Here is a 27,613-nt window from a genome sequence, read left to right on the forward strand (position 1 = left end):
CCTCTCTGGCAACTGAGTTAGAAAGGAGGCCTGTATATTTGCAGTGACTGGGTGTATTGATACAGCATCTAAAGTGTAATTAATAACTTCACCATGCTCAAAGGGATATTCAATGTCTGCTTTTTTAACATTTTTACCCATCTACCAATATGTCAAATCAAATCAAGCTTTATTTATACAGCACATTTCAGACATGGAATGAAACACAAAGTGCTTTACAGGGAAAAAATAATGACACCCAACTGAACAACCCTAAGGAAAAGCAAAGTTAAAAATATATTTTTTAAATATGTCCACAGTTTTGCCCTCCTCAGGTTCTCTGGCAGGCTATTCCAGAGGCTGGGGGCATAATAACTAAAGGCTGTCTCTCCATGTGTCTTAGTCCTAGGATTTGGGATAGTTGAAAGGCCAGTGCCAGAGGACCTGAGCGACCTACTGGGTAAATAACTTAAAAGTATGTCTGACATGTATTGGGGTGCACAACCGTGGATTGATTTAAAAACCAATGGAAGAATCTTAAAATGTATTCTAAAACTCACAGGCAGCCAGTGCAGAGACCTTAAAACCGGTGTAATGTGTTCTCGCCGTCTGGTCTTTGTCAGTACCCATGCTGCAGCATTCTGTATGTTTTGCAGTTGACCAATGGCTTTTTTGGGTAGACCAGACAGGAGAGCATTACAGTAGTCAAGTCTGCTTGTAATAAAAGCATGGATGAATCTCTATATCAGAGAGAAATGGATGCAACTTGGCAATGCTCCTCAGATGGTAAAAATGAATTTTGGTCACATTCCAAATGTGTGATTAGAAATTTAGTTCAGAATCTAAAATAACACCTAGGTTTTTTACCTGATGTTTTCTCTTTATTGCCCATGAATTAAAATGTGCGGCTAGACTCTCTCTTTGTGCTTTGGCTCCAACAATAAGTACCTTGATCTTATGATGATTTAGCTGGAGGAAGTTGTGAGTCATCCAAGTATTTAAATCACTAATACAGTCTAATAATTTATCCTTGGAGCTAAAATCCTTTGGTGACACACAAATGCAAAGTTGTGTATCGTCTGCGTAGCAGTGGAAATCAATACTGTGCGTTCTGATAATGCTGCCAAGGGGTAAGATATATAAACTGAACAGTACCGGACCCAAAATTGAACCATGTGGAACGCACATGTGATATGTATTTTCTCTGAGTTATGTTACAAAAAACACTTGACTGGTTAAATAGGTCCTAAAACAATTTAGAACTGGACCGGAGAAGCCAACCCACCTCTCCAGAATGGAAAGATGGAGATTTGCCCAAAAATTGCTAAGAGCTGAATAATAGATTACTTTTCTTCAGAAAGGGTTTCACCATAGCAGTTTTTAGTGCAGTGGGGAAAGTGCCTATGAACAGAGAGTGATTAACTATAGCTTGCACTTCTTTAGATATGCAATTGAAAACGGTTGTGAAGAAGATGGCGGGGATAGGATCGAGAAGGTAGGTAGAAGACTTAAGTTGTGATATCACTTTCCTGAGCATGTCTGTGTCAACCAGGGAAAATAAATCCATAGTGCCTTTGCGTGGTAGGCTAGGGCACATATCATCAAACTTCTAATCAGGTCTTGCTTGACTGATACCCAGCCTAATGTTACCTAATCTTATCTCTGAAATACGCTGCAAACTCATTACATTTAGATGTGGAGGAAAGTTCAAATAGGTTTGCGGGGGTAGGATTCATCAGGCCATCATTGGTCAAGAAGAGTGCACTCAAATTATTCTGATTAATAGTGATGAAGTTCGAAAAATGCCCCCGGTTGGCATTTCTAATTGCCTTGTTATATATACCAAGTTGTTCTCTCAGAATATCATAATGGACCTGCCACTTTGAGTTTCTCCACTTCCGCTCTGCCTTTCTGCAATTTCTCTTTAAATGATTGGTTTCCTCTTTCATTGATGCCACTGGAGCTATGGAGTCAATGGTTGCCCTTAATTTGCTATTAAAGTTATAAACAAAATAATAACAAGAGGAAGGCAGAATAGGTGGTGGAGTATTGTTCATACACTGCAGCAAGTTAAGATAGCATTTCTTAATAATGCGTTCAGTATTAACCTGTGCTATGGGCAACAAGGTAGCAAGAAATAGAAAGTGGTGATCAGATAAAGCAATGCAGGATATGTCAATAGAAAGCCCCTTAGTAATAACCAGGTCCAGACAATGGCCGCGGTTATGGGTGGGCCCAGTAACATGTTGGATAAAGTCCATAGAGCTTAAAAGATGAATAAATTGAATGGCCTCTCTTTGTCAACATGAATATTAAAATCGCCCAACACTATGATTTTATCATAGTTCTCAAGACCAAGAGACAATAGTTCAGATAAATCAGTAAAGAAAGTGGGGCAGTGCTTTGGTGGCCTATTGAGTCTTATGGCCAGCACTGGTGGCTGACATTTAAACAGTATAGCATGATGCTCAAAAAAACCAAAGTCGCAAAACGAAAAGTCCTTACAGCTGAGAGCATTACTGAAAATAGAGTCTGTCCCCCCTCCACTTTTCCCTTTTCTGATAGAGCATGAAAAGCTGTCGTCCGGGGGGAGACTTCAATAAGAGCAGCACTACAGTCTGATGACAGCCATGTTTCAGTGAGTAACATGCAATCAACTTTACGCTCAGTAATTAGGTCATTCACAAGAAAGGTTTTACTTGTGATTGCTCTAACAATTAAAAGCGCCATATTCAATGCCATCTGCCCCGAGGTGACCAATGAAATAAAAACCAAATTATTAACATTACAACCACGTTTTATCAGAATGGTAGGAGATAACAGTTTGAATAAACTCATTAGAAGGTGGAGTTAAAGGAACATCAATTAGGTTACTCACAATAACCATAGTGCCTTTTCTGCAGGAGTTGATATGATTTCCAAGTCCTCTGTTGCTTATTCTGACAGGGAGAACTGGAACATTACCAAAACAGTTTGCGATGTTACTGGAAAAAAAGAGATATTCCTGTCATTGCAAAGTTTCTTCATGTACTCATTCAGGGCAAAGAGTAAACTGAAACGTTCCGAAACCCTTTAGTAGCACGGGAGGGGGCCAGAGATAATTAATCTATTCCCTGTTCTAGCGAGGGTGTTTAAACATTTTGTAGTCCTCACTCAGTTCCTCAGATCGCTTAAAACAAAGGTCGTTAAAAACCTACGTGAGTGACGAGGGTGTCAACATTGGAGTAGTTGGCCAGAACCGTGGGCAGGAGGGACTTGATGTCATGGACACAGGCTCCTGGCTGACAGTGGACCTTGGTCGGTCCACAGATCTTCGCTGATAGATGAAGAGTGGCCAGGTGCCCTTCTTTGCGAGGCATAGGAAAACTTCCCTGGTCTTTGTGGTTGAATCTGTGTTTAAAATTCAATGCTTGACTGAGGGACCTAACAGATAATTGTATGTTTTATTTAACTAGGCAAGTCAGTTAAGAACAAATTCTTATTTACAATGATGGCCTACACCAGTGTCTGTAGTGACACCTCTAGCACTGAGATGCAGTGTCTTAAAAATCATGTTAAACAATATTATTACACACAGAGTAAGTCCATCCAAGTTATTATGTGACTTGTTAAGCACATTTTTACTCCTGAAATTATTTAGGCTTGCCATAACAAAGATGTTGAATACTTATTAACTCAAGACATTTCAGCTTTTAAATTGTATTAATTTGTAGAAATTTCTAAAAACATAATTCCACGTGGACATTATTGGGTATTGTGTGTATGCCAGTGACACAAAATCTCAATTGAATACATTTTAAATTCAGGCTGTAACACAACAAAATTTGGGAAAAGTCAAGGGGTGTGAATACTTTCTGAAGGCACCTTTTTGACAAACTAAATGTGAAGTGAACTATCACATTAATTGTAAAACGTTACCTTAATGGGCTTGTTCGACATTGGCGCTGACAGTGCAGGCGACTACCGACTGACTGATCTACAAGGAACATTACATCGTAAATAACTGCTCATTATTATTTGTAGATCACTCAGCAAGTCACAATTTACCCATGGTACATGACGGTTTTGATCCTCTCGAACACGCCCTCCGTCAGCTGCGCCTTACCACGGACTGGCTGGAAAAACTGTGCTAGACTACAGTACAGGGGGGGTTGATGGTGACGCAGGAAAAACACCCAAGTGCAGACAAAAAAATAAGCAAGGAAGAGAGATCATATTAGCAGATCTGGATGCATGCATGAAAATATTATGTAACACACGTTGACACTTAGCGAAACCCAGAATAGAAAGATTTATAGACAGGATAAGTCAACTCAAGGAAGTTGCATCAAATTTTGGGGTAAGTAACATTGGGTAGCTAGCAACAATGGTGCTAACTGGCTAGTATAGCTAGATAACATTTCTGAGTAATCATTAACAATGAAACGTTATAGCTGTCTAGCTACAAGGTGTAACGTTACACATATGCTTTTCATTGGATAAAGAGGAGAGAGTAATAGTAAGCAAGGTGCCTGACATCGACAGAATGAATGCTGAAATGCCGGTTTGTTTCTGTATGTAACGTTGGCTAGTTAAGTTAGCTATTATTTTTGTCTGTGGCAAAATGGCTGACGTTTCCCATACCAACCTGTTAATTGTTTGGATTTTGAAATATAACGGTTTCCACATAGCTAGTTCAAGGTCAGTCTCAACCAGACAAGATGTTGGCTAACTTCTTGGAATAGTGGTGTTGACAGATATTGGCTGGTGTTTGATCAACAACCTACCAATGCACACAGACTGTTGATTGTTGTGGCCCCGGCGGCAGTGGAGGCAGCGCCATTAGCTAACGTTAACTAGCTAGCACGTTAGCGCTACTACCGATGTTGAGTAAGGAGGAGGCCCTTACAATGCTTGTCAGTAGCTAGCTAACGTTACGGGCCTTGTCTAACGTTATGCATTAGTTATCGTCCAGACTCCTGTTGTAATAAATAAGTTATTTTTCACATTAATTAACCGTGTTCCAGGCAGTGTTTGCAGGCTGGTTATTTGCGCATTGTTTGAAATATTTGGCTAATGCTACGCAATATAGCAAGTGTAGTTAGCTACGTTAGATAGTTGTTGGCTGATGCTGGCTAGTTAGCGGTCTCTCATATCTAGAATACATCATACAATGTGACAGTGACACTTATTGAGATTGAGTTGTTTGCTGTAACTAAATCAAGTTTTCCTTATACTCCATTCCCCAAATAACTTGATTTAATTAGTTAGCTGCACAATGTTAGTCAATGACGTGTCCTCACAGAAAGAGGTTCTGGTGAGGATAGCGGATCGTGACAAGAATGATTAGCAAGCCTAGGACCATGTACATTTTTATTCACACACATCATGCAAGCAACCTTTTCATTTGTCGTTGCATAATGTTTTCCTTTGTGCCAAGCTCCTTGTAAACCAACGGCTGTCACAAGAAATGTCCGAATGTCTTGACATGTCTGTCTGCATCAGACTGTCTCCCAAAACGGAAACTGAAGGTGTAGCCAAGGGTAGTCTTGAAAAGCCGACCCAAGTTGCCTCTGCCTAGTGTCGTTTTTGAGACTAGCCAAGGTGGGGGCTGGCATTGGATCTATTGACAAAGATTAGATTTGTTATTTGCAAGCAAGGCATTGTAAATATATTTTTAGGCCTGGTAATATACTTACTCTGTGCATTTCCAGATACAAATGACTTAATTCCACCTGAAAGTTCTGTGTTTCCTCAGTCTTGACCTAGCTATGCTCACTTCAAGTTTTATTCCAGTCAGCAGAACAAAGCCTTGACCATGATGACCTGAATACTTGTCGCATACTAGTTGTGTATACACACTGCCATGGCTGCTGTGCCAGCTGGAATTACTATATTTTCAGCATGCTGAAAACCAGTTTCTCAACCCCCAGTTTATGGTTAGAACACAAATGTGGAATGTCCGTCCGGGGTGCTGAGGAGAGGGTTGGAGAAACCCTGGTTTATGGCCCGGTCAGGTGCTTTCTCAAGACTCAAGGTTTCCTTTCATCTGATTGGTTCCTCAACCATTCTTGCTCCTTGGGTCATTGATTCTGATTGGCTTGTTAACTTCCATTCACACTGTAGCTGTCAGCTGTAGGCTACTCCTGCCTGCTTGCCTGATGATGCTTGAGGTAGAAGTCGGCCCAAACCACAGATCTAGGATCAGATTCCCCTTCCCTAATTCTAACCTCTTCCATTAGATGGAAGCAGATACATCTGAAGACGGGAAACTGAAGACAGCCAATAATAAACCTGTAAACTGAGCCCAGAGGATCGTAACTCAGCTGGAGACTGTCTTAATGTGTCTCAAGACTTCCAGTGTCTCACAGCTAGACACACAGACCTTTCCTACCCAGAAACCCTAGCCCCTAATCTTAATGTTACCTCATAGGCACTTGAGTGGATTGAAGGAGCCTCAGGCCCTAAACCTGTTGTAAGGCTATCTCTTCCATCCTGACTCATACTGATTTAAGATGTTTTGCTTTGGCACTCTGCTGTTGTGTAAGGTCAATATTCTACACAAACTCACTTATGTTATAGTGCAGTGTTTCCCAACTCCAGTCCTCCAGTACCCCCCAACATCACACATTTATCTTGTAGCCCTGGACAAAAAACCCTGATTCAACTCATTGAGGGCTTGATGATTAGTTGACAAGTTGAATCAGGTGTGCTTGTCTGGGGCTCCAACAAAAATGTGTGCTGTTGGTGATACTGGAGGATGGGAGTTGGGAAACACTGTTACAGTACTGGGACATGTTGTTGGACTACCACAACTTTATGTCAGTGGCACTGACAGCCAAGCATAGATGGCCTGTTTTCAATCCAATATGCTATTATTAATCATTTTGGGCAATACATTGTTTGTCAGTAAGCGCACAATGGCCTGTTCTTGTTTAGTTATTGTATTAGGCTTGGCTAATATAGCCAGGTGATATCTTGAAACCTCAATATCTCATGCATGTCTTGCTGTAGTGAGATGTGAGTCACCTAGGAGCTGCAGTTTGTTGGGGTAGGGTTAGGGTAGGGTCATGCTCTGTCTGACCAATCAACAGTTTGTCAGTAGCTGTCTACTGTCTTGCACAGTCTAGATATCTCTGAACCAGTTCGACAGAGACTATTAATAGGACAGTGTGGCGTATGGTTGATAGTCCTGTGCTGTCTGCAGCTAAACTGGAAATAGGAGAGATGATGGGGGGGTTCTGTCTGTCTGTCGATATTGGGGCTAGAGTGTGTGTGTGTGTGTCTGTAATAATTCCACCCTGTTGTCAAGCATGCGTATTTAGCATTTTAATGTCTAGACCCAGATAGTGGCAGAGCGAGAGTCATTTGAATTGGTCTTACTTAGTTGAAGACTCCTGTCTTGCAAACATACTGTGGAATCATGGCCTTTGGATGCACCTGTGTTGTTTCTCAGCTATTTTTACACCTCAACAGTGGTCTGAAGTTGACCATGTGATGCTCACTAGATTGTACACAGATTAGCTGAAATGCACATGCCTCAGTCCCAAATGCATGGGGAAAATGGGACATCAACCATTCTAAATCTCTCCCCCCCTGTCTCTGTCCCACAGGTTCTGCAATGGTCTCTGCAACCCTCCCTGAGCCTCAGCAGCCGGAGCGTTCCCTCTCAGCCGGCCTCCGGTTCTCCTTCCCTACCCAGGCGCAGGCAGTGATTCCCCCCCAGGCCAGGGCCTCCTAAAGCGGACAAGACTGCCAAGATCTGCCCCGTGTCAATCATGACGGTCACCACCCGTGGCTCCCCCGTGGGGGGCAATGATAGCCAGGGCCAGGCACCCGCTGATTCTCAGAGCCAGCCCCCACCCACACAGGCCCAGGTGAGTGAGGGGGTGACGTGTGTCTCTGTGGATAGTTCCCCAATTATCAGTGAACAAGGTTACCCGCATATCAGCTGTATGTCTGCGTGAAGTTCACTGACTAATATGGAGCGATCTGCAATGCCATATGCTATCGTACTTACTTACTTAGGCCCATCGCCACATGAGGAGCATAGGACAGTAGTAGGAGTTCATCTTTAGTATGAAACGGCATGAGTGATGTTGAGGCCACAGCTGGCTGCTCTCCAATGAGAGAAGCTCTTTGTAATTTAAAAGTGTTTCTGAGCTGTGGACAGGATCACTGATGTAAGTCTAATTACTGTCACATAATTGAATAAGCTTTATTTATAATCTGATGTTTTTTTTAAAAATGAATTTAGTCCCTCATGCTCTATGAATTGTGTTTGTTTGACTTTGGGCTTCCTGTGAAGTTCCAGGGCTAATTACCTACCTTCCCCACTGTGTGTGTTCCCGACTAGCGTTCATCTCTTTTAATCAGCGTCTGTAGTATGTTTGGTATTAATGTGTGTGCGCGTTGCAGATGGTGTCCCCCAACCCGTCGTCCACGGAGCCGTCTCCTGTGAGCCCACCGGCGGCGGAGGAGGAGCAGGGCCAAGGAGACTCTGCCCCTGCTCTGGAGGAGGAGGAGCCTGCCTTCCCTCACACTGACCTGGCCAAGCTGGACGACATGATCAACAGGCCCCGATGGGTAGTCCCAGTCCTGCCAAAGGGGGAATTAGAAGTTCTACTTGAAGCTGCTATAGACTTATGTAAAAAAGGTGTGTCCATCATCGTATACAATATACATCCATATAGGACAACATCTTTTTCATTTGTCTTATATTGATCTCTCTTTGTTTTCTGCCTTTAATCGTTGCCTCTTTCTGCAGGGCTTGATGTGAAGTGTGAGGCGTGCCAGAGGTTTTTCAGGGACGGCCTGACCATCTCCTTCACTAAGATCCTCACAGACGAGGCTGTCAGCGGGTGGAAGTTTGAGATCCATGTAAGGGCCTCGTGTGTGTGTGTGTGTGTGTGTGTGTGTGTGTGTGTGTGTGTGTGTGTGTGTGTGTGTGTGTGTGTGTGTGTGTGTGCGCGCACACTAGCACTTCCTGTTTGAACTACAGCTGATTGTCCTTCCCTCCCCAGAGGTGTATCATCACCAACACACACCGGCTGGTGGAGCTGTGTGTGACCAAGCTCCCTCAGGACTGGTTCCCCTTACTGGAGCTACTGGCCACAGCCACCAACCCCCACTGCAAGTTCCACATCTACAACGGCACGCGGCCCTCTGAGACCATCCCCGCCGGGGCCACGCTGGCCGATGACGAGCTCTTCGCCCGCTCACCCGACCCTCGCTCACCCAAGGTAGGCCCCAACTCACCCTCGCTCACTCAGGATTCCTCGCTTGATAAAGTACATCCAAGTTTTCAACATGAATAAAGCTGTCGTCAGTGATTGGTCATTCATTATTCTCTCTCGATCTCTCTCAGGGCTGGTTGGTGGACCTGATTAATAAGTTTGGCACACTGAACGGGTTTCAGACTCTACACGACCGCTTCATGAGCGGACAGGCACTCAACGTACAGATCATCGCTGCCCTCATCAAGTATGTTAATGCAGATGGACCAATGTAAGGGACGTGTGAGTGTCCTAACCCGTGTATGTCTTCCCTCCAGGCCGTTCGGCCAGTGCTACGAGTTCCTGACCTTGCACACAGTGAAGAAGTACTTCCTGCCAGTGATCGAGATGGTTCCTCAGTTCCTGGAGAACCTGACGGACGAGGAGCTGAAGAAGGAGGCCAAGAACGAGGCCAAGAACGATGCCCTGTCCATGATCATCAAGTCCCTGAAGAACCTGTCCTCCAGGGTGCCCGGTCAGGAGGAGACCGTCAAGAACTTGGAGATATTTAGGTTGAAAATGATCCTACGGTGAGATTCCTTCAGTTCTTTTCTTTTTAGGTTGTTATTGTACAGAATGAAAATGTTCACATTGGGGTTTGAGCACCACGTATGATGAGTGTTTTGGCCAGTCAGCTGCTGTTTTATTATTAAGGGAAAACTCCACCCAAAAACTAAGTTTTGATATTTCTTTCATTAGTCCATTGTTGACTTAGTCCCAAACTTGATTGCTCTGACATGCAAAACATTTTTCAAGATGTATAACTTTCAAAGTACAGCTGGTATATTTCTAACGTGCAAAACATTTTGGGACAAATGAAATAAATACCAAAAGATTTTGGGTGGAATTTTCCTTTTCGATAAGATGGTTATGCTTTTAATTTGTTGATTGGTCCCCAGGTTATTGCAGATTTCCTCGTTCAACGGCAAGATGAACGCTCTGAATGAGGTCAACAAGGTCATCTCCAGCGTGTCCTACTACACGCATCGGCATGGCAACCCCGAGGAGGAGGAGTGGCTGACGGCAGAACGCATGGCGGTGAGTCACCACAGTTACTCCTTATGAATGATAATGGACTGGATTTGTATAAAGCTTTTAAACTGCTCATTAGAGCATAATAGTCAATTCCAGTTCAATTCCTGTCAGTGGAATTGGACATGGGATTTCTCCACAGGAATGCAAATGTATTTTTATTTATTTCACCTTTATTTAGCCAGGTAGGCAAGTTGAGAACAAGTTCTCATTTACAACTGCTATGCCTGATGTTTGACTTTCTCTCCCTTTCTCTCAGGAGTGGATCCAGCAGAACCACATCCTGTCCATCGTGCTGAGGGACAGCCTCCACCAGCCTCAGTACGTAGAGAAACTAGAGAAGATACTCCGCTTCGTCATCAAGGAGAAAGCCCTCACCATGCAGGACCTGGACAACATCTGGGCAGCGCAGGTACTGAATTAAACGTGTCACGGGAAAATGGGTCTCAGCAATATGGGGATGGCTCCATCTTGAATTTGAATGTACTTCCTGTTCATTGAACCTATACAGGTTATTCTCATTTGTGAAAAATATATATTTTGCAAGAGAGACCTTTTCCTTTATAAGAAGGAATGGGTAGGGGAAGGGGTTGTTTTTAGAACCATGCCGAAGTGTCTTCTGTCTGTTTCTATGTCAGGCTGGTAAGCACGAAGCTATAGTGAAGAACGTCCATGACCTTCTGGCCAAACTGGCCTGGGACTTCTCTCCAGAGCAGCTCGACCATCTCTTTGATTGCTTCAAGGAGAGTTGGACGAATGCGAGTAAGAAGCAGCGTGAGAAGCTGCTGGAGCTGATCCGTCGTCTGGCGGAGGACGATAAGGATGGAGTGATGGCCCACAAGGTGCTCAACCTGCTGTGGAACCTGGCTCACAGTGACGACGTCCCCGTGGACATCATGGACCAGGCCCTCAGTGCACACATCAAGATACTGGACTACAGCTGCTCTCAGGTAAAACTACAGTTACTGCTACTGGGTTGTATTCATTAGGCACCAAACGGAAGAAAACAAACTGAAACTGGGACGTTCTACCTGAACTTGTCAAATGAGAATCTCTTGTTTTGTTTTCTGTTGCAAAATGTTTTGCTACGATGGTCCCTAATGACTAGGACCCTGCTCTGTGCTTCTGTGTGTTCCAACAGGACAGAGACACCCAGAAGATCCAGTGGATAGACCGCTTCATCGAGGAGCTGCGCACCAACGACAAGTGGGTCATACCAGCCCTGAAGCAGATCAGAGAGATCTGCAGCCTGTTTGGGGAAGCTCCTCAGAACCTCAGGTAACGAAAGACCCTCCACCTCCGTGTCTCTCTCCCTTTCTCTCTCGCTCTCGTCTCATCTCTTTTTCCCGTTGAGTCAAAGCTTGTGATGAAATATTACATTTCTCTCCTTCCCTTTCCTCTCCCTCTCTCTTCCCCATACAGTCAGACCCAGAGGAGTCCTCATGTGTTCTATCGTCATGACCTGATCAACCAGCTGCAGCACAACCATGCCCTGGTCACTCTGGTGGCTGAGAACCTGTCTGCCTACATGGAGACCATGAGACCCTTCTCCAAAGCTGAACATGCAGACTTTGACCCTCAGACGGTCAGAGTGGGAAGTCGCTACAGTCATGTTCAGGAGGTCCAGGAGAGGCTCAACTTCCTGAGGTAAGGCAGGCGGCTGACTCCAGGCATCTCGGGATGAAATCAATGAACCTTGACTGCTTTTCTGGGCAGCAAGACATTTCTCAGTCTGTGGGAATGAAAGTGGCCATTCTGAGTCCTCTGTTAGTGTCTAACTGCTTTGAACCATCTTGTTCTCCAGGTTCCTGTTGAAGGACGGACAGTTGTGGCTATGTGCTCCTCAGGCCAAGCAGATCTGGAGGTGTCTGGCTGAGAGCGCCGTCTTCCTGTGTGACCGGGAGGCGTGCTTCAAATGGTACGTACACATTTGTTTCGACCAGTCTTTGATGTATATTAAATATGATTTCCCTTTTTAATTATTCCAGGTTAGTTCAACTCAAATGTTATTGGTAGCACTTCACTTAAAGCCTGCTGGGTTCATACTTTATAATTTGTTACAAGCAAGTATGAGCCTTTTATAATGTCTTCATACTGTCTTTTCCAACTCTAGGTACTCTAAGCTAATGGGAGATGAGCCAGACCTGGACCCGGACATCAACAAGGACTTCTTTGAGAACAATGTTCTGCAGCTGGACCCGTCACTGCTCACGGAGAATGGCATGAAGTGCTTCGAGAGGTTCTTCAAGGCCGTCAACTGCCGCGAGGGCAAACTGGTGGCCAAACGCAGGGCCTACATGATGGATGACCTGGAACTCATAGGACTGGACTACCTCTGGAGGGTGAGTGTTAAAAAGCTTATCAATGTTATAAAACTTTCTGAACATACTGTAAAACCTGGAGTTCAAAGGACTGGACTACCTTGGGAGGCATTTGAGTTAAAACTCCTCTTATCGCTGTTATAAGCTTTTATAGACAACAATCTGGTTCCTGGATTAACCCTGGAGGGGGAGAGTGCACAAAACAGCTTTGCATTGTTCTACCAGGTGGTGATCCAGGGTACTGATGACATCGCCAGCCGAGCCATCGACCTGCTGAAGGAGATCTACACCAACCTGGGGCCCAAGCTGCAGGTCAACCAGGTGGAGATCCACGAGGACTTCATCCAGTTGTGTTTTGACCGTCTGAAGGCGTCGTACGACACGCTGTGTGTCCTGGACGGGGACAAGGACAGCATCAACTGTGCCCGGCAGGAGGCCATTCGCATGGTTCGCGTGCTCACTGTGCTCAAGGAGTACATCAACGAGTGTGACAGCGACTACCACGAGGAGAGGTCCATACTGCCCATGTCCAGGTAGGAGAGAGGCGCACGCTCACACACGGACTCACACCAACACACACTTGTGAAAGCGAGGTTCAACTTAGTTTGTCAGTCTCAGCGACAACATTTTGACTGACCAATCCCTCTGTTCCTTTCTCTCTCTCAGGGCGTTCCGGGGGAAGCACATCACGTTGATCGTGCGTTTCCCTAACCAGGGTCGTCAGGTGGATGACCTGGACATCTGGTCTCACACCAATGACACCATCGGCTCGGTGCGCCGCGGCATCCTCACACGCATCAAGGCCAACGCCACGCACACCAAGATAGAGCTCTTCATTGGCGGGGAGGTCGTCGACCCGGCGGATGACAGGAAGTTGATTGGACAGCTCAACCTCAAGGACAAAGCAGTGAGCTAGTCATTTCGTAATCAATGGCCCATACACTGGTTTTGAATTAGGCCTTAGTTTCGATGTGTTTAAATACAATTTTACTCCCTCCTGGAATCACTAATATACTAGGATTAGATGATGAAAGCACAGTGTATCTGTTAGCGTTTGGTTCAAATCGGTATATTTTGTGTGTGTGTGTAGTTGATCACAGCCAAGCTGACCCAGGTGAGTGCCACCGTGCCCTCCAGTCCTGACAGCTCCTCGGACTCCTCCACTGGCTCGCCCAGTAACCACGGCAACCACTTCAGCGAAGGGCCCAACCCAGAGGAGGAGGGCTGCCTGCCTGGAGTGGTAAGACACACACACACACACACACACACCTTTCCTCACGTGAGAAATGTAAAATGTGTCGTCTTCTCCTGAGTAACGTCTTCCTCTCTGTAGATCATGTCTCTCCACCTGCGCTACATCTCGTTCCTGTGGCAGGTCGCAGACCTGGGCTGTACCCTCAACATGCCTCTGCTGAGAGACGGAGCCAGGCTCCTCATGAAGCTTATGCCTCCAGGTACACTGTCTTTCTCTCTCACGCTCTCTTTCTCGTTATAGCTTGCTGTCTTTCTGTGGCTCCGAAACAGCATCTCTCATCCTTCCTCTGCGTCTCTCTCTCTCTTACTGTGGTTTGAAATGATTTGTCCTGACTGACTAATGTTCTGGTTGAGCTGTGTGTAGACAACAGTACCGTGGAGAACCTGCGTGCTATCTGTCTGGATCATGCCAAGCTGGGAGAGAACAGCCTGAGCCCCACACTGGACTCCTGCTTCTTTGGCCCCTCGCCCTCACAAGTCCTTTACCTCACTGAGGTTGGTAACACACACCACTGTGTGTGGTGGTTTACGTGATCAATTCATTACCCCTTACACTCTTCACATCCTCCTGCCACGATTGATTGGATTGATTCCCCAGGTGGTGTATGCGTTGCTGATGCCGGCCAGCGGCACCCTCGGCGAGGACGCCAGCGACTTCCAGTACAACTTCCTGAAGAGCGGCGGCCTCCCGCTCGTACTGAGCATGCTCACCAGGAACAACTTCCTGCCGTCGGCCGACATGGAGACGCGGCGGGGGGCGTACCTCAATGCCCTGAAGATCGCCAAGCTGCTGCTGACCGCCGTGGGGTTCGGACACGTCAAAGCTGTGGCCGAGGCCTGCCAGCCCGTAGTGGAGGGGACCAGCCCCGCATCACCAGTAAATAACGCTATTGTGTTGCCGTTATATTACCTCTGTAAATACGGGGAAAACCTTGTATTACTACAGCTTAGATGAGTGCAGAACAATGAGAGTAGCAGGACCCTTGTTAACCAGACCCCGAATGGACAGACCATGATCACCCCAAACATACCTTCACTGTGCATTTGAATGAGCTTGAATATGACTGGTGTTCTTAATCCACAGTCTTCTGTTTTTGTTCCTCTCCAGATCAACCAGGCGACCCACGACCAGGCCCTGGTCCTCCAGAGTGCTCTACAGAATATCCCCAACCCCGCCTCTGAGTGCATGCTCCGCAACGTGGCCATACGACTGGCCCAACAGATCTCTGACGAGGTGAGACGAGTGCTTACACATGCGTTCAACCGGGTAACAACGGCTAGTCAAGAAGAGTAAGACCGTAAACGTCTGCTCAATGTTTTGGCAGTCTCTGCCCCCGAACTCCCAGAACTTCTTCCAAGCGTCCAAGTACATCCCAGACCTCTGTGTAATCCGGGCGGTGCAGAAGATCGTGTGGGCTTCAGGCTGTGGCACGGTACAGCTGGTCTTCAGCTCTAATGAAGAGATCAGTCAGATCTATGAGAAGGTAAAACCCTTTTTAAACTATGAAGGTGTGTGCTTGGTATTTTAGGTGTGTATTGCAGACTTCTCGGGGTTTGTATGGAGAGTTTCTGTGTCTTCTATAAACTCACAGCCGTGTGTGTTCACCTCTACAGACGAACGCGGGTAAGGAGCCGGACGGGGAGGATGAGATGGTGTGCTGTGAGGCGCTGGAGATCATGACCCTGTGTTTTGCCCTGCTGCCCACCGCTCTGGACACGCTCAGTAAGGAGAAGGCCTGGCAGACTTACATCATAGACCTGCTACTGCACTGCCACAGCAAGTATGTCTGCATCTGGCTGTTAATCTATGTCTGTGTTGTGGATCCGTTCATTCAGGGCATTTCCTGGACACAGACTAATCCTGGACTGAAAAGCATTTTCAATGGATTCTCCATTGAGTTTAGTATAGGACTAGGTTTAATCTGTGTCGGGGAAACTGCCCCTTGGTGTTCGAACTTAATCTCACAAAAACAAGCCAATATAAAACTGTCATCAGACGACGTCAAAAGCACCTTTTGACAGCGAAATGAACCTGTTGTCATCTTCCTGTCTGTCCCCAGGTCAGTTCGTCAGATGGCTCAGGAGCAGTTCTTCCTCATGGCCACTAGGTGCTGTATGGGACACAGACCCCTCCTCTTCTTCATCACCCTCCTCTTCACCGTCTTAGGGGTGAGTATCCTTCCATCTCCCATCTCTTCGCTCTCCCCTACTGACACAATAGTCACTCTTCAGCTCTGGGTAGAAGTTGCCCTTAAGGACAGACCTAGGATCAGTTTACCATCTCTCAATCCCAGCCTTCATCATTAGAGGAGGAAATGTAACACACTGAAACGCTTCACCCCACTCCATTGGGACCCTTTGTTGTTGTAACACATATCCTTCCTCTCTCCTCCAGAGCACGGCAAAGGAGAGGGCGAAGCACGCAGGGGACTACTTTACGCTGCTGAGGCACCTGCTGAACTACGCCTACAACAGCAACATCAACCTGCCCAACGCTGAGGCGCTGCTCAACAACGAGATCGACTGGCTCAAGAAGATCAGGGTATTGGACAAGAGAAGTCTTTTCATTGTTATAAAATGAAATGCAGTTTAATATGGTGTAGTTGTAGAGAAGACCTAATATGGGCTTTCATATCTCTCATAAATATTACCTCTAAATGGCAGTTTGGTGTTTTTACCATTAGGATGAGGTGAAGCGGACAGGAGAGACGGGGGTGGAGGAGACCATTCTAGAAGGTCACCTGGGGGTCACCAAGGAGCTGCTGGCCTTCCAGACACCAGAGAAGAAGTACTACATTGGCTGTGAGAAGGGCGGGGCCAACCTCATAAAGGTGGGTCATTATGATGTTTATGAAATCCAGTATGTTTGCCAAATAGTCCCCTCAATATAGTCACAGGACAAACCACCATAGGATGATGCTTTGAATGGGAATGTCCATTCTGCTAATTCACCCCACTCTTTCTCCAGGAGTTGATAGATGACTTCATCTTCCCGGCGTCTAACGTGTACCTGCAGTACATGAAGAGTGGGGAGTTCCCTACGGAGCAGGCCATCCCTGTCTGTAGCAGCCCCGCCTCCATCAACGCCGGCTTCGAGTTGCTGGTCGCTCTGCCGGTTGGCTGTGTCCGGAACCTCAAGCAGATCGTTGATACACTCACTGATATGTACTACCTAGGTACACCAACTATACACTCATAGATATGTACTACCTAGGTACACCAACTATACACTCATAGATATGTACTACCTAGGTACACCAACTATACACTCATAGATATGTACTACCTAGGTACACCAACTATACACTCATAGATATGTACTACCTAGGTACACCAACTATACACTCATAGATATGTACTACCTAGGTACACCCAACTATACACTCACTGATATGTACTACCTAGGTACACCAACTATACACTCACTGATATGTACTACCTAGGTACACCAACTATACACTCACTGATATGTACTACCTAGGTACACCAACTATACACTCATAGATATGTACTACCTAGGTACACCAACAATACACTCATAGATATGTACTACCTAGGTACACCAACTATACACTCACAGATATGTACTACCTAGGTACACCCAACTATACACTCATAGATATGTACTACCTAGGTACACCAACTATACACTCACAGACATGTACTACATAGTCACTTAATCTGAAATTCCTAATGATTATTTTTCTCACATATTCCTCTATCTATACTGGTAAATTGTACCTCTCCTCAATGAATTATAAATGTTTTTCTGATATTCATTGTTGTGTTGGTCATATATGTGGAATGGATAAACGTTGAACACCTCCCTGTCTCTCAGGTTGTGAGGCTCTGACAGAGTGGGAATACCTCCCCCCAGTGGGGCCACGGCCCACCAAAGGCTTTGTGGGGCTGAAGAACGCGGGGGCCACCTGCTACATGAACTCGGTCATCCAGCAGCTCTACATGATCCCGCCCATCCGTAACGGCGTCCTGGCCGTGGAGGGCACCGGCACTGACGTGGACGATGAACTGTCCGGGGACGAGAAGCAGGAGAACGAGGTGACTGGACTGACTGGGAATCAATCGAAACTGTATTCACTCTTCAGATTGAATAATTGCAAAATGACTTGCTTAAAGCTACAATCTGAGATGCTTTTTATGGCAGCCCCATCCCTTGGTATAGAGCTAAGGGACTAGGGAAATGAAATCCCTCATATTACCGAGTGTTTACGGATGTTGTGTAGAGGAACCAAGATGTAGATTTTGAACTTAAATAATCAGTCCGGGGGATTGTTACTTTCCCTCCTCAGACTAATGCCGACGGAACGGCGCGGGACGAGGTGTTCGCCTACCAACACCAGTTTGACGACAAGCCCTCGCTGAGTAAGTCGGAGGACAGGAAGGAGTACAACATCGGGGTGCTACGCCACCTACAGGTCATCTTTGGTCACCTGGCCTCCTCCCGACTGCAGTACTACGTACCCCGAGGCTTCTGGAAACAGTTCAGGTGAGCTAGCGATAGCAGGCTGAGGTAAAACAATGTAATGTCAAGGAATGTAGTTAAATGCAGATTACAAGCTGTTTATTTTTAAAGTAATTTTAACACAAACGGTCTTGGGAGACTAAGAGCTATCTCTATCGATCTCTCTCCTGTAGGTTATGGGGTGAGCCGGTGAATCTGCGAGAGCAGCATGATGCCCTGGAGTTCTTCAACTCTTTAGTGGACAGTCTGGACGAGGCTCTGAAGGCCATGGGCCACCCCTCCATGCTCAGCAAGGTGCTGGGAGGCTCCTTTGCCGACCAGAAAATCTGCCGTGACTGCCCACACAGGTGAGTGATTTTCATCCATTTACTAACACTGGAGGAACCAAATGAACGACCCCTCATCCTCCAGATTTTTTTTAATGCGAATATTCTAAAACCCGCATAAAGAAAATATGTGCATTTTCCCACCAGTGGTGTATTTCTACCAAATGGACTTGTTTTGGATCAAATTAGTGTGTGATGACGTAGTGCACACAAAATGTACTTTTCCGCATAACTTCTCATGTACCGAATAAAAATCTAAAGTTCAATATGTTTCCATCGCTTTTTAAACTACTGATAGTTTTGTCACAAAAACTGTTGTGTTAAGTAGACAATGTGCCTACTCTGGTCTTGACATTTGCGCTCTAGCTAACAGCTCTGAGTCAGTGTGGGTAGGCTAGTCTACATGATGACATTATTCTGGATAAGAGAGATAAGTTTTTATTTATTTGTCAAACAGCAGTCATGTATTGATCATCATGTCACCAGAATAAGACCCACGTTATTTATTGGAAAGGAGCGTCAAGCTCATCACTTTTAATCTGTAGCCTAGTAAACTGCATGGTTTCCTGAACCGTAGTGGGAGGACCCACACTGTCATCGCATGGCTCCAAGTTTACTTCCGTATGATGATTATTATATAAATCTTTGCGCATAAAAGCATTTCCACCGCCATTTCTCGCATAATCCATTTTTAACAAAGATCCCACCACGTTGAGCGAACAAATCATCTGTATCGCCATTTATAAAATTGTACTGAAACTAGCTGTCGTGATAATTTTTTACATTTTTATGTGTGTGTGTGTATATATACGGTATGACTAATCTCAGAAATGTGGTTAGTGACACAAAATGGCACCACATAGTTCAGTTACCCTATCACAGGCATGAAATATAATAAGGGAAACTGTTCCACCATCTTGTTCCCAGGTATGAGTGTGAGGAGTCATTCACCACGTTGAACGTGGACATCAGGAACCACCAGAACCTGCTGGACTCTATGGAGCAGTATGTCAAAGGAGACCTGCTGGAGGGAGCCAACGCATACCACTGTGAGAAGTGTAACAAGAAGGTACCTCACTCTTCTCCTGTCCTTCATCATTCCGGTTGACTACTCAGTCCTTTGTTTTCATTCCATTGCAAAATAGCAGTGTCGATATGGATAGATACTTTAGGATGACATTTCTTACTGTTTTGTTTTATCCACTACAGGTGGACACGGTGAAGCGTCTGCTGATAAAGAAGCTTCCTCCAGTGCTGGCCATCCAGCTGAAGAGGTTTGACTACGACTGGGAGAGGGAGTGTGCCATCAAGTTCAACGACTACTTTGAGTTCCCCAGGGAGCTGGACATGGAGCCCTACACTGTGGCCGGGGTGGCCAAGCTGGAGGGAGACGACGGAAACCCGGAGAGCCAGGTAGATGACTTTGATTTGTGTATTAGAGCTCTATAAATGTTTCACAAAGTTCTAAACAGAAGCCATGGCCTGAACCCCGAAAGAGTAAACAGAAGCAGCATTGGCAAGGAAACTCATCATTAGTCGATTCATCATTAGTCCAAACATTCTCTACTCCCTCCTCCTTTCCCTCTCAGATGATCATGCAGAACGAACCATCGGAACCCGACCCACCAGGCTGCAGTTCTAAGTACCGCCTGGTGGGGGTGCTGGTGCATTCGGGCCAGGCCAGCGGCGGCCACTACTACTCCTATATCAGCCAGCGAGACGGCGGTGCCGGCGGTAGCGGTGCCGGCGGTAGCGCCGACAGCGGGCAGAAGGAGAGCTGGTACAAGTTTGACGACGGCGACGTGACAGAGTGCAAGATGGACGACGACGAGGAGATGAAGAGCCAGTGCTTCGGGGGGGAGTACATGGGAGAGGTGTTTGACCACATGATGAAGAAGATGTCCTACAGGAGGCAGAAGAGATGGTGGAACGCCTACATCCTGTTCTATGAGAGGATGGATGCGGCAGGGGGAGGGGCCGCAGTGGAGGCAGACGGAGAGCTGGCCAGGTGCATCTCAGAGCTGACTGTGTCTCCCACTACACCACGACAGGTGGGGATCCGGACTCTGTGTGTGTGTGTGTGTGTGTGTGTGTGTGTTAAAGTGCAGAGGCGAGAACCTGTGGGTGTGAATGAGTCTGTGTATAATGATGTAATGCTCATAACCGTACTAATGAATTCCCCCTCCTCTCCCAGGTGACGATGCCGGGGGCCATTGAATGCAGTGTGAGGAAGCAGAACGTCCAGTTCATGCACAGCCGCATGCAGTACAGCTTGGAGTACTTCCAGTTCGTCAAGAAGCTGCTGACCTGCAACAGCGTCTACCTCAACCCTCCCCCAGGTCAGGACCACCTGCTGCCAGAGGCAGAGGAGATAGCCATGATCAGCATCCAGCTAGCAGCTAGGTTCCTCTTCAGCACCGGGTTCCACACCAAGAAAGTAGTCCGGGGGCCCGCCGGTGACTGGTGAGTGGGTTGTCTGTGAGAGGGAGAAAATGTGTGCTTTCTTTATATTGCAAGACAGCCTTGTAACTCTCTTTCCCTCGTCCCTCTTTCGGTCTACTCTCCCTCTCTCTCAGGTATGACGCCCTTTGCATCCTGCTACGCCACAGTAAGAACGTCCGCTGCTGGTTTGCCCACAATGTTCTGTTTGCGTACCCCACGCGCTTCTCTGAGTACCTGCTGGAGTGTCCCAGTGCTGAGGTCCGGGGGGCCTTCGCCAAACTCATCGTCTTCATCGCCCACTTCTCCCTGGCGGACGGGCCATGCCCCGCCCCCGCCAGCTCCCCTGAGGGGTCCACACAGGTACGGAGGGAGAAAAGGGGGGAGGGAGGGAGATAAAGGGGGAGTGAGAGATGGAGGGAAAGAGTAGAGAAGGTGTGTGTGTGGTGTGATGTAATACTAATGACCATACTTGGTATTCACATCTCAAAAAATATAAATGAACTTACCACAATCAATTTCAATAGAAAGTTAGCAAAAATAGATAAGATTCTGCAACCACGTAGAGGTAAATACTTGTCTATTTATGGAAAAATCACATTGATTAACTCTTTGGTCCTATCACGGTTTACTTACTTACTAATGGCACTGCCTACTCCAGACGACTCGTTTAAAAAAATCATATGAGCAAAAAATATTTAATTTTATTTGGAATGCTAAGCCAGACAAAATGAAACGTACCTATTTATATAATGAATATCACTTTTGGGGGCTAAAATGATTAAATATTAACGCTTTAAACCTCTCAGTAAAAGCTTCACTTATACATAAGTTATACTTAAACCCAAAATGGTTCTCCAGTTGATTAAGGCTCATCCTTTGTTAAAAAATTGACTTTTTGCTTTTATTCAGATTACAAATTCTCATTTTTTTATGAATTGAAAATGAAATGTTGTTTGAAGTATTGTCCTTTGTTAAACAAGGCATACAAAGCTGGTTACAATTTCAGCTTTATCCTCCAGAAAAGATAGAACAAATGTTATGGTTAAACTCAAATATACTGATTATTTAAAAACATTCTTTATGTAAAAATTAAAAGAAAATGGTATTATATTTATTAATGATATTATGATTAGAATCGGAAGAGTTATGTCACATATGCGGCTATCGAAAATATATGAGAATATCTGCTCAATCCAAATTTACAACCAACTGATTGCAGCACTACCACAAAAATGGAGGAGGCGAGTGGAGAAGGTAGGGAACTTGTTTGCATGCCATATATTAAAGATACAAATTGACTGAAAGGAACTGGCATAAATAGAGAAATATACCAGTTTCATTTGAGGACAAAAATGTTGACAGCTGCGCCATACAGGATGTAAATAAATGGAAAGAGATTTTTGATGTACCGATTCCATGGTACAAAAAACGACACTTGATTCAACACTTACTGTTTTTCAATTTAAATTATTAATTTCTTGCCACCAACAGAACGCTATATATATGGGGCATACAACAGAGTCAATAGATCATTTATTCTGGAATTGCCCCAATGTAGCTTGTTTCTGGTCACAGGTTCAAGGAATGGTTAAAAAATCATAACGCGCAATTAGAATTAACCTTACAAATAGCAGTGTTGGGCAATTTGGAAAGCCGTAGTCACTAAATAATATAATACTCGTAGGAAAGGTTTTCATCTTTAGCTCACAATCTGTGGATACAATACGTTTTAGAAAGGTTAAAAATTATGTAAAACATCACAGCACAATTCAAAAATATATGGCATATTAAAACCAAATGAGGATGGTCTATGGTGATAGGTGGGATGGGCTGAGAGTGGCTGAGGGGCGGGATTAAAGAGTTTATGGTTGGTAATGTATTATTATGTGACTGCTTTATATAAAAGTCCCATGGATGCTAAATGTATGTACATATGTAGCAGAAAAGCTGCAAAAATGTTTTAAATATATTTGTCTGACGGGGGGGTGCATGGGTTAATAAAATAAAAAAATGACCTGTAACCTTTGACCTCCTGCATCAGGGCTGTGATAACCTGAGTCTGAGTGATCACCTGTTGAGGGCTGTGTTGAACCTGCTCAGGAGAGAGGTGTCGGAGCACGGCCGACACCTGCAGCAGTACTTCAACCTCTTCGTCATGTACGCCAACCTGGGTAAGACAACGTGTGTGTGTGTGCAGGAGAAACGCTTTTGGTTTGTTTCTTGCTGGAATAAAACATGGTTGCTCTTCCTCCCTCTCTCCCCAGGACTGGCAGAGAAGACCCAGTTGTTGAAGCTGAGTGTCCCTGCTACCTTCATGCTGGTGGCTCTAGACGAGGGGCCTGGCCCTCCCATAAAGTACCAGTATGCAGAACTGACCAAGCTCTACGCTGTGGTCTCCCAGCTACTGCGCTGCTGTGATGTCTCAACACGCATGCAGTCCTCCATCAATGGTATGTTTCACTCTGTCACCGCCTTGTGGTTGCTGTCTCTTCTGCTCTCCTTTCTTTCTCTCTCCTTCTCTCTATCTCTGTGTTTCATTCGTTCTCTAATGGTTCCATTCTCTCTCTCGGGTTCACTGTCTGTCATTCTCTCTCTCGCTCCTGTTTCTTTACTCTTATTTGCATTCTTAGAATAAAGCGAATAGATATAAATGTATCTCACTGTCCTCTAGGTAACCCGGCCCTGGCCAACCCGTACGGAGACGCCAACCTGACCACCCCCATCATGCCCCTGCAACAGCTGGTGTCAGAGATCCTCTTCGTTAGGACCAGCTATGTGAAGAAGATCATCGAGGACTGCAGCAACTCTGAGGAGACGGTCAAGCTGCTGCGCTTCAGCTGCTGGGAAAACCCCCAGTTCTCCTCTACCGTGCTGTCTGAGCTGCTCTGGCAGGTAAGGGGTTAACACTGATGACTCTCACTCACGCACAGCGTTTTCGTTTCCCTCACCCGTCTACCTGTCTCGACCCCTAGGTGGCGTACTCTTACACGTACGAGCTGAGGCCTTACCTGGACCTGCTGCTGCAGATACTGCTGATAGAGGATTCCTGGCAGACCCACAGGATCCACAACGTGTTGAAGGGTATACCAGACGACAGGGACGGCCTGTTTGACACCATTCAGCGCTCTAAGAACCACTACCAGAAACGGGCCTACCAGTGTATCAAGTGCATGGTGGCCCTGTTCAGCAACTGTACTGTGGCCTACCAGATACTACAGGTAAACATGACAGTAGTAGATTAGATACGATATGGTAGTCACCTCTCTCTCCTCTCTGCCTACCAGATCAGTCATTTTGGTGTTTCAGATATGTACAGTATGTTTGTGTCTGGATATCTTGAATGGTGTGTATCAGGAATAGAACTGTGTTAACATTAGAACTGTCTCTCTCTCTGTTGTGCTCCCAGAGTAACGGGGACCTGAAGCGTAAGTGGACGTGGGCGGTGGAGTGGCTGGGGGACGAGCTGGAGAGGAGGCCCTACACAGGGAACCCCCAGTACACCTACAACAACTGGTCTCCTCCCGTCCAGAGCAACGAGACCTCCAACGGGTACTTCCTGGAGCGCTCGCATTCCGCACGCATGACCCTGGCCAAGGCCTGCGAACTTTGCCCCGAGGAGGTACGGAAGGTGTGTGCACGTGGGAAGGGTGTTTGCATGTTTTGTCGGTGTGTGTGTGGTAATGTAACAGAGCTCTCCTTGGCTGATTCCATTGTCTGTATTTCTTTCAGGAGCCAGATGATCAGGAGGCAACAGAGGATCACGACTCCTCCCCTCCCGAGGACACAGCGCTGTACCCCCATAACCCTGCTCCTGCCACACAGTTTCAGCAGGTAACACACACTGTATGGCACTGCTCCAGAATTTACACAATGCTCATATTGAATGCTGACACGTCTTTCTCCCTGTTTCCATGTCTCTCTGCAGCAGAACAACCACCCCCATGCCCAGCCCTATACGGGTCCGGCTGCCCAGCACATGAACACGCCCCAGCGGCCCCCACAGAGAGCACAGGAGAGCTGGGAGAGCACCACAGAGGAGGTGGGGCCCGTGGCGCCCCCGCCCGCTGTCCAGACGGCAAAAGAGTAACAACATGACACGAGGGCAACCAACCCCCTTAACCTGCAACTCACCTCACCAAATCTCTTTGCACATTAATATCACTCAATACCTTCAAGACACCCAGTTTATTGATTGGTTGATCAAACAGTCGATTTAAGACTAGACCCAGGCCGGAGCGCTCTCTTTTCTCCAGGAGGAACAGCGTCCTCTTTGTCACCTCTGATCCTTGACTCCTGCCCTCTGGATCAGGCCAATTAAGCTCTTCAAGTGTCTCTGTTTCTATCGTAGAATTGGATTTCTATGACTTCTAGAACGTTGAGCGGGAAGAGTCTCGACCTTCTCTTTCTCTCTGCCCCATAGAGACAGGTCACTGCTGACAGAGGAAAAAAACACCCGTCTGCAGGGTTGTGTGTACAGTGTTTTTGAGAAACTTTGAGATGAAAGACAATGATGTGTGTACAGGAAGTGAAACAAAATGGTGACGGGAAGGGGTACATAGTATGTTAATGTTTTGGAATCGTTTAAACCTTCTTTCCCTCGACCTCCATCCCAACCTACAGCAATGATGCAGCAAGGCTGTCCTGGATTGGCCACTAGTATGTGACTTCAAAACTGAAAAGGAAGACCAATGTCAAATCAAATGGGGAGAAGAATAAGCTTTTCTCTCATTTTCTCTGCTTTGTAGTCAATGCATGGAGGTGAGGTTTGGCCTTTCATTGGCTGACCGGGTCTTGGTTGATGCAGTCATCTGTTCCACCACTATACTATAGTAGGTTTCAAACGTATCTCTCGCAGTGAGGACATGTTGAATAAAGAATTAAAACCAGTATCACCCTGTGTGCACCAGTTGACAATGGCAGGGTGGGTGAAGGCTTGTTTAATCTCTGCTCACTTGAAGTGAAAAGAACTCTCTGCTTCTCGGTTTTCTTACTTTTTTCCCTTCCACTTTTCGTCCTACTTGAACACAGCTACAGTCTTACAAATGTCTGTCTGTTGAGAATAACAGATGAAGCATTCTAAAGCAGGGTCATGATCTACAGTAACTGCTGGTAAACAAGCTAACTGACTCGCCCAGCGTTTCTGATTGTTCTTTTAGGATTCTATCTGCAACGAAGGTAGATGGCTGTGTTTCAGTTGGTAACATGAATGTGTGGTTTGTTGTAAATTCTTTTTTGTTTTACTGGGAGAATTGTCTGAAATTAGCAAAATCCCTGCAAAAAAAGAAGTCCTTGATATGAAGAATCGTAGGCTATTTTATTTGAATTTCCTAGATGTTTTTGCTGATTTGAAAGGAAGTAGAAAGTAATTGAAGAGGAACTTTTTGGTCCAATTCTTTTTTTTTAAGTACTTTGTTATTAACTGCACCAAACTGTTTTTGCTAACAGTAGTTTTGGCCATGGTGTGATTTTGAATTCCGGAGCTCCAGTTCACACTTCGAAGTTGTTGTTTTTGTCTGTACAGCAGTGTGCCCACTACCAAGAATACATGGAAAATGCAATCTTTACATTGTAGCGGTTTCATATTTCATCTATGGTACATTGTAAATACCTAATGCACGCAACAACAACAACAAAAAATCATCAAGACATACAACGTGACAGTGACGAAACAATATCTCGTTGAGTGTATTTGCCAACAGTAAATTGCATTGCCCCAAAGGACTGGGTTGAAACTGCAATGGATTAGACACAAAATGTCTGCTAAAACTGTGGCCTATACAGACAAGCTGTGGAAGAGCAAAGTGAGGAGGGAACTGGTCCCCCCCTCCCCCAAACAAAAAGCATACTGGGGAGAAAAAAGGGGCAACCCAGGAACCTCCTGAGAGGACAAGACTGTGGATGGTTCTAGATTAGAACCTAATGAGGGGGTGTGGTTAGAATGCTGTATGGACTGATGTCATCCTTCCAGGCCCTGCCCTAAAGCACTACAGGTCATCTCTTCTCTCACTTCTTCCATTATCTTTTTAGACTGCAAGGTCTTACAGATGTTTTTTGTGGTTTATTTTGGCATTTTCTTTGTGTAAAGTGTTATTTCAGGATCAGATCTGCCTTCTTATTTTGTTTGAATAATTCTAAAGTTTTTATTTTGTTTGTGAAACATGCATGGATGGTTGTTACCCCCCCCATCTGCCTTGGAGCACTCTACAAACACAACACACTGTAAAATTATACTTTAAGAAAAGGACAAATAAATGGTCTTTTGAATTATTATGCCCTGTATGCAAGGAGGAACCTACAATTTTTCTTTCACCTGTCTTTTTTTTTTTTTTTTTTAGTTTGGCATGGATAAAGGGGAGGAGTCAAGGGAGAGGAAATTACTATATATTATTGAGTAACCTTTCTTTTGCCCCCTTTGACAAATACAAAGTTAATCTAACGAACCGAACAGACAAGCTTTACAACACAGCTTATAAACCCCACTTTGAGCAGACGCTCTGAAGGGAAGAGCCGGTCCACAGTCAG

The 27,613-nt window shown here is 45.6% G+C and overlaps 1 protein-coding gene across 2 annotated transcripts; it reads left to right on the forward strand.

Moving 5' to 3' along the window:
* The first annotated feature begins 4,082 nt into the window (after positions 1 to 4,082).
* LOC106575516 (probable ubiquitin carboxyl-terminal hydrolase FAF-X) lies at positions 4,083 to 27,359 on the forward strand. Of its 2 annotated transcripts, none has more exons than XM_045699039.1 (42): positions 4,083 to 4,318; positions 7,572 to 7,835; positions 8,377 to 8,614; positions 8,726 to 8,838; positions 8,982 to 9,200; positions 9,326 to 9,441; positions 9,512 to 9,763; positions 10,133 to 10,271; positions 10,525 to 10,677; positions 10,904 to 11,215; positions 11,407 to 11,543; positions 11,688 to 11,912; positions 12,070 to 12,183; positions 12,379 to 12,607; positions 12,812 to 13,119; positions 13,253 to 13,493; positions 13,677 to 13,826; positions 13,920 to 14,040; positions 14,205 to 14,335; positions 14,439 to 14,717; positions 14,949 to 15,074; positions 15,166 to 15,324; positions 15,455 to 15,621; positions 15,901 to 16,009; positions 16,236 to 16,382; positions 16,525 to 16,671; positions 16,809 to 17,016; positions 17,679 to 17,899; positions 18,151 to 18,347; positions 18,497 to 18,670; positions 19,577 to 19,718; positions 19,859 to 20,062; positions 20,239 to 20,700; positions 20,844 to 21,112; positions 21,226 to 21,451; positions 23,133 to 23,262; positions 23,356 to 23,541; positions 23,763 to 23,983; positions 24,064 to 24,309; positions 24,498 to 24,719; positions 24,821 to 24,922; positions 25,017 to 27,359. In XM_045699039.1, exons 2-42 carry the CDS (start codon positions 7,737 to 7,739, stop codon positions 25,176 to 25,178), a joined length of 7,803 nt encoding a protein of 2,600 aa, XP_045554995.1. In that variant the 5' UTR covers positions 4,083 to 4,318; positions 7,572 to 7,736; the 3' UTR covers positions 25,179 to 27,359. The 2 variants fall into 2 exon arrangements, with proteins under 2 accessions (XP_045554995.1, XP_045554996.1); XM_045699040.1 differs by having other exon boundaries at positions 24,498 to 24,710.
* Positions 27,360 to 27,613: the final 254 nt, after the last annotated feature.

This window comes from Salmo salar, chromosome ssa17, assembly GCF_905237065.1.
Source record: "Salmo salar chromosome ssa17, Ssal_v3.1, whole genome shotgun sequence".
Classification (NCBI taxonomy): Eukaryota; Metazoa; Chordata; class Actinopteri; order Salmoniformes; family Salmonidae; genus Salmo; species Salmo salar.

Excerpts from the sequence above, each read along its gene's own strand:
- LOC106575516 (XM_045699039.1), top strand. The coding sequence starts at position 7,737 with ATGACGGTCACCACCCGTGGCTCCCCCGTGGGGGGCAATGATAGCCAG. Across the intron at positions 15,075-15,165 it reads CCCAACAGATCTCTGACGAG|TCTCTGCCCCCGAACTCCCA; the intron begins GTGAGACGAGTG and ends ATGTTTTGGCAG. Across the intron at positions 20,063-20,238 it reads ACGGAAACCCGGAGAGCCAG|ATGATCATGCAGAACGAACC; the intron begins GTAGATGACTTT and ends TTTCCCTCTCAG.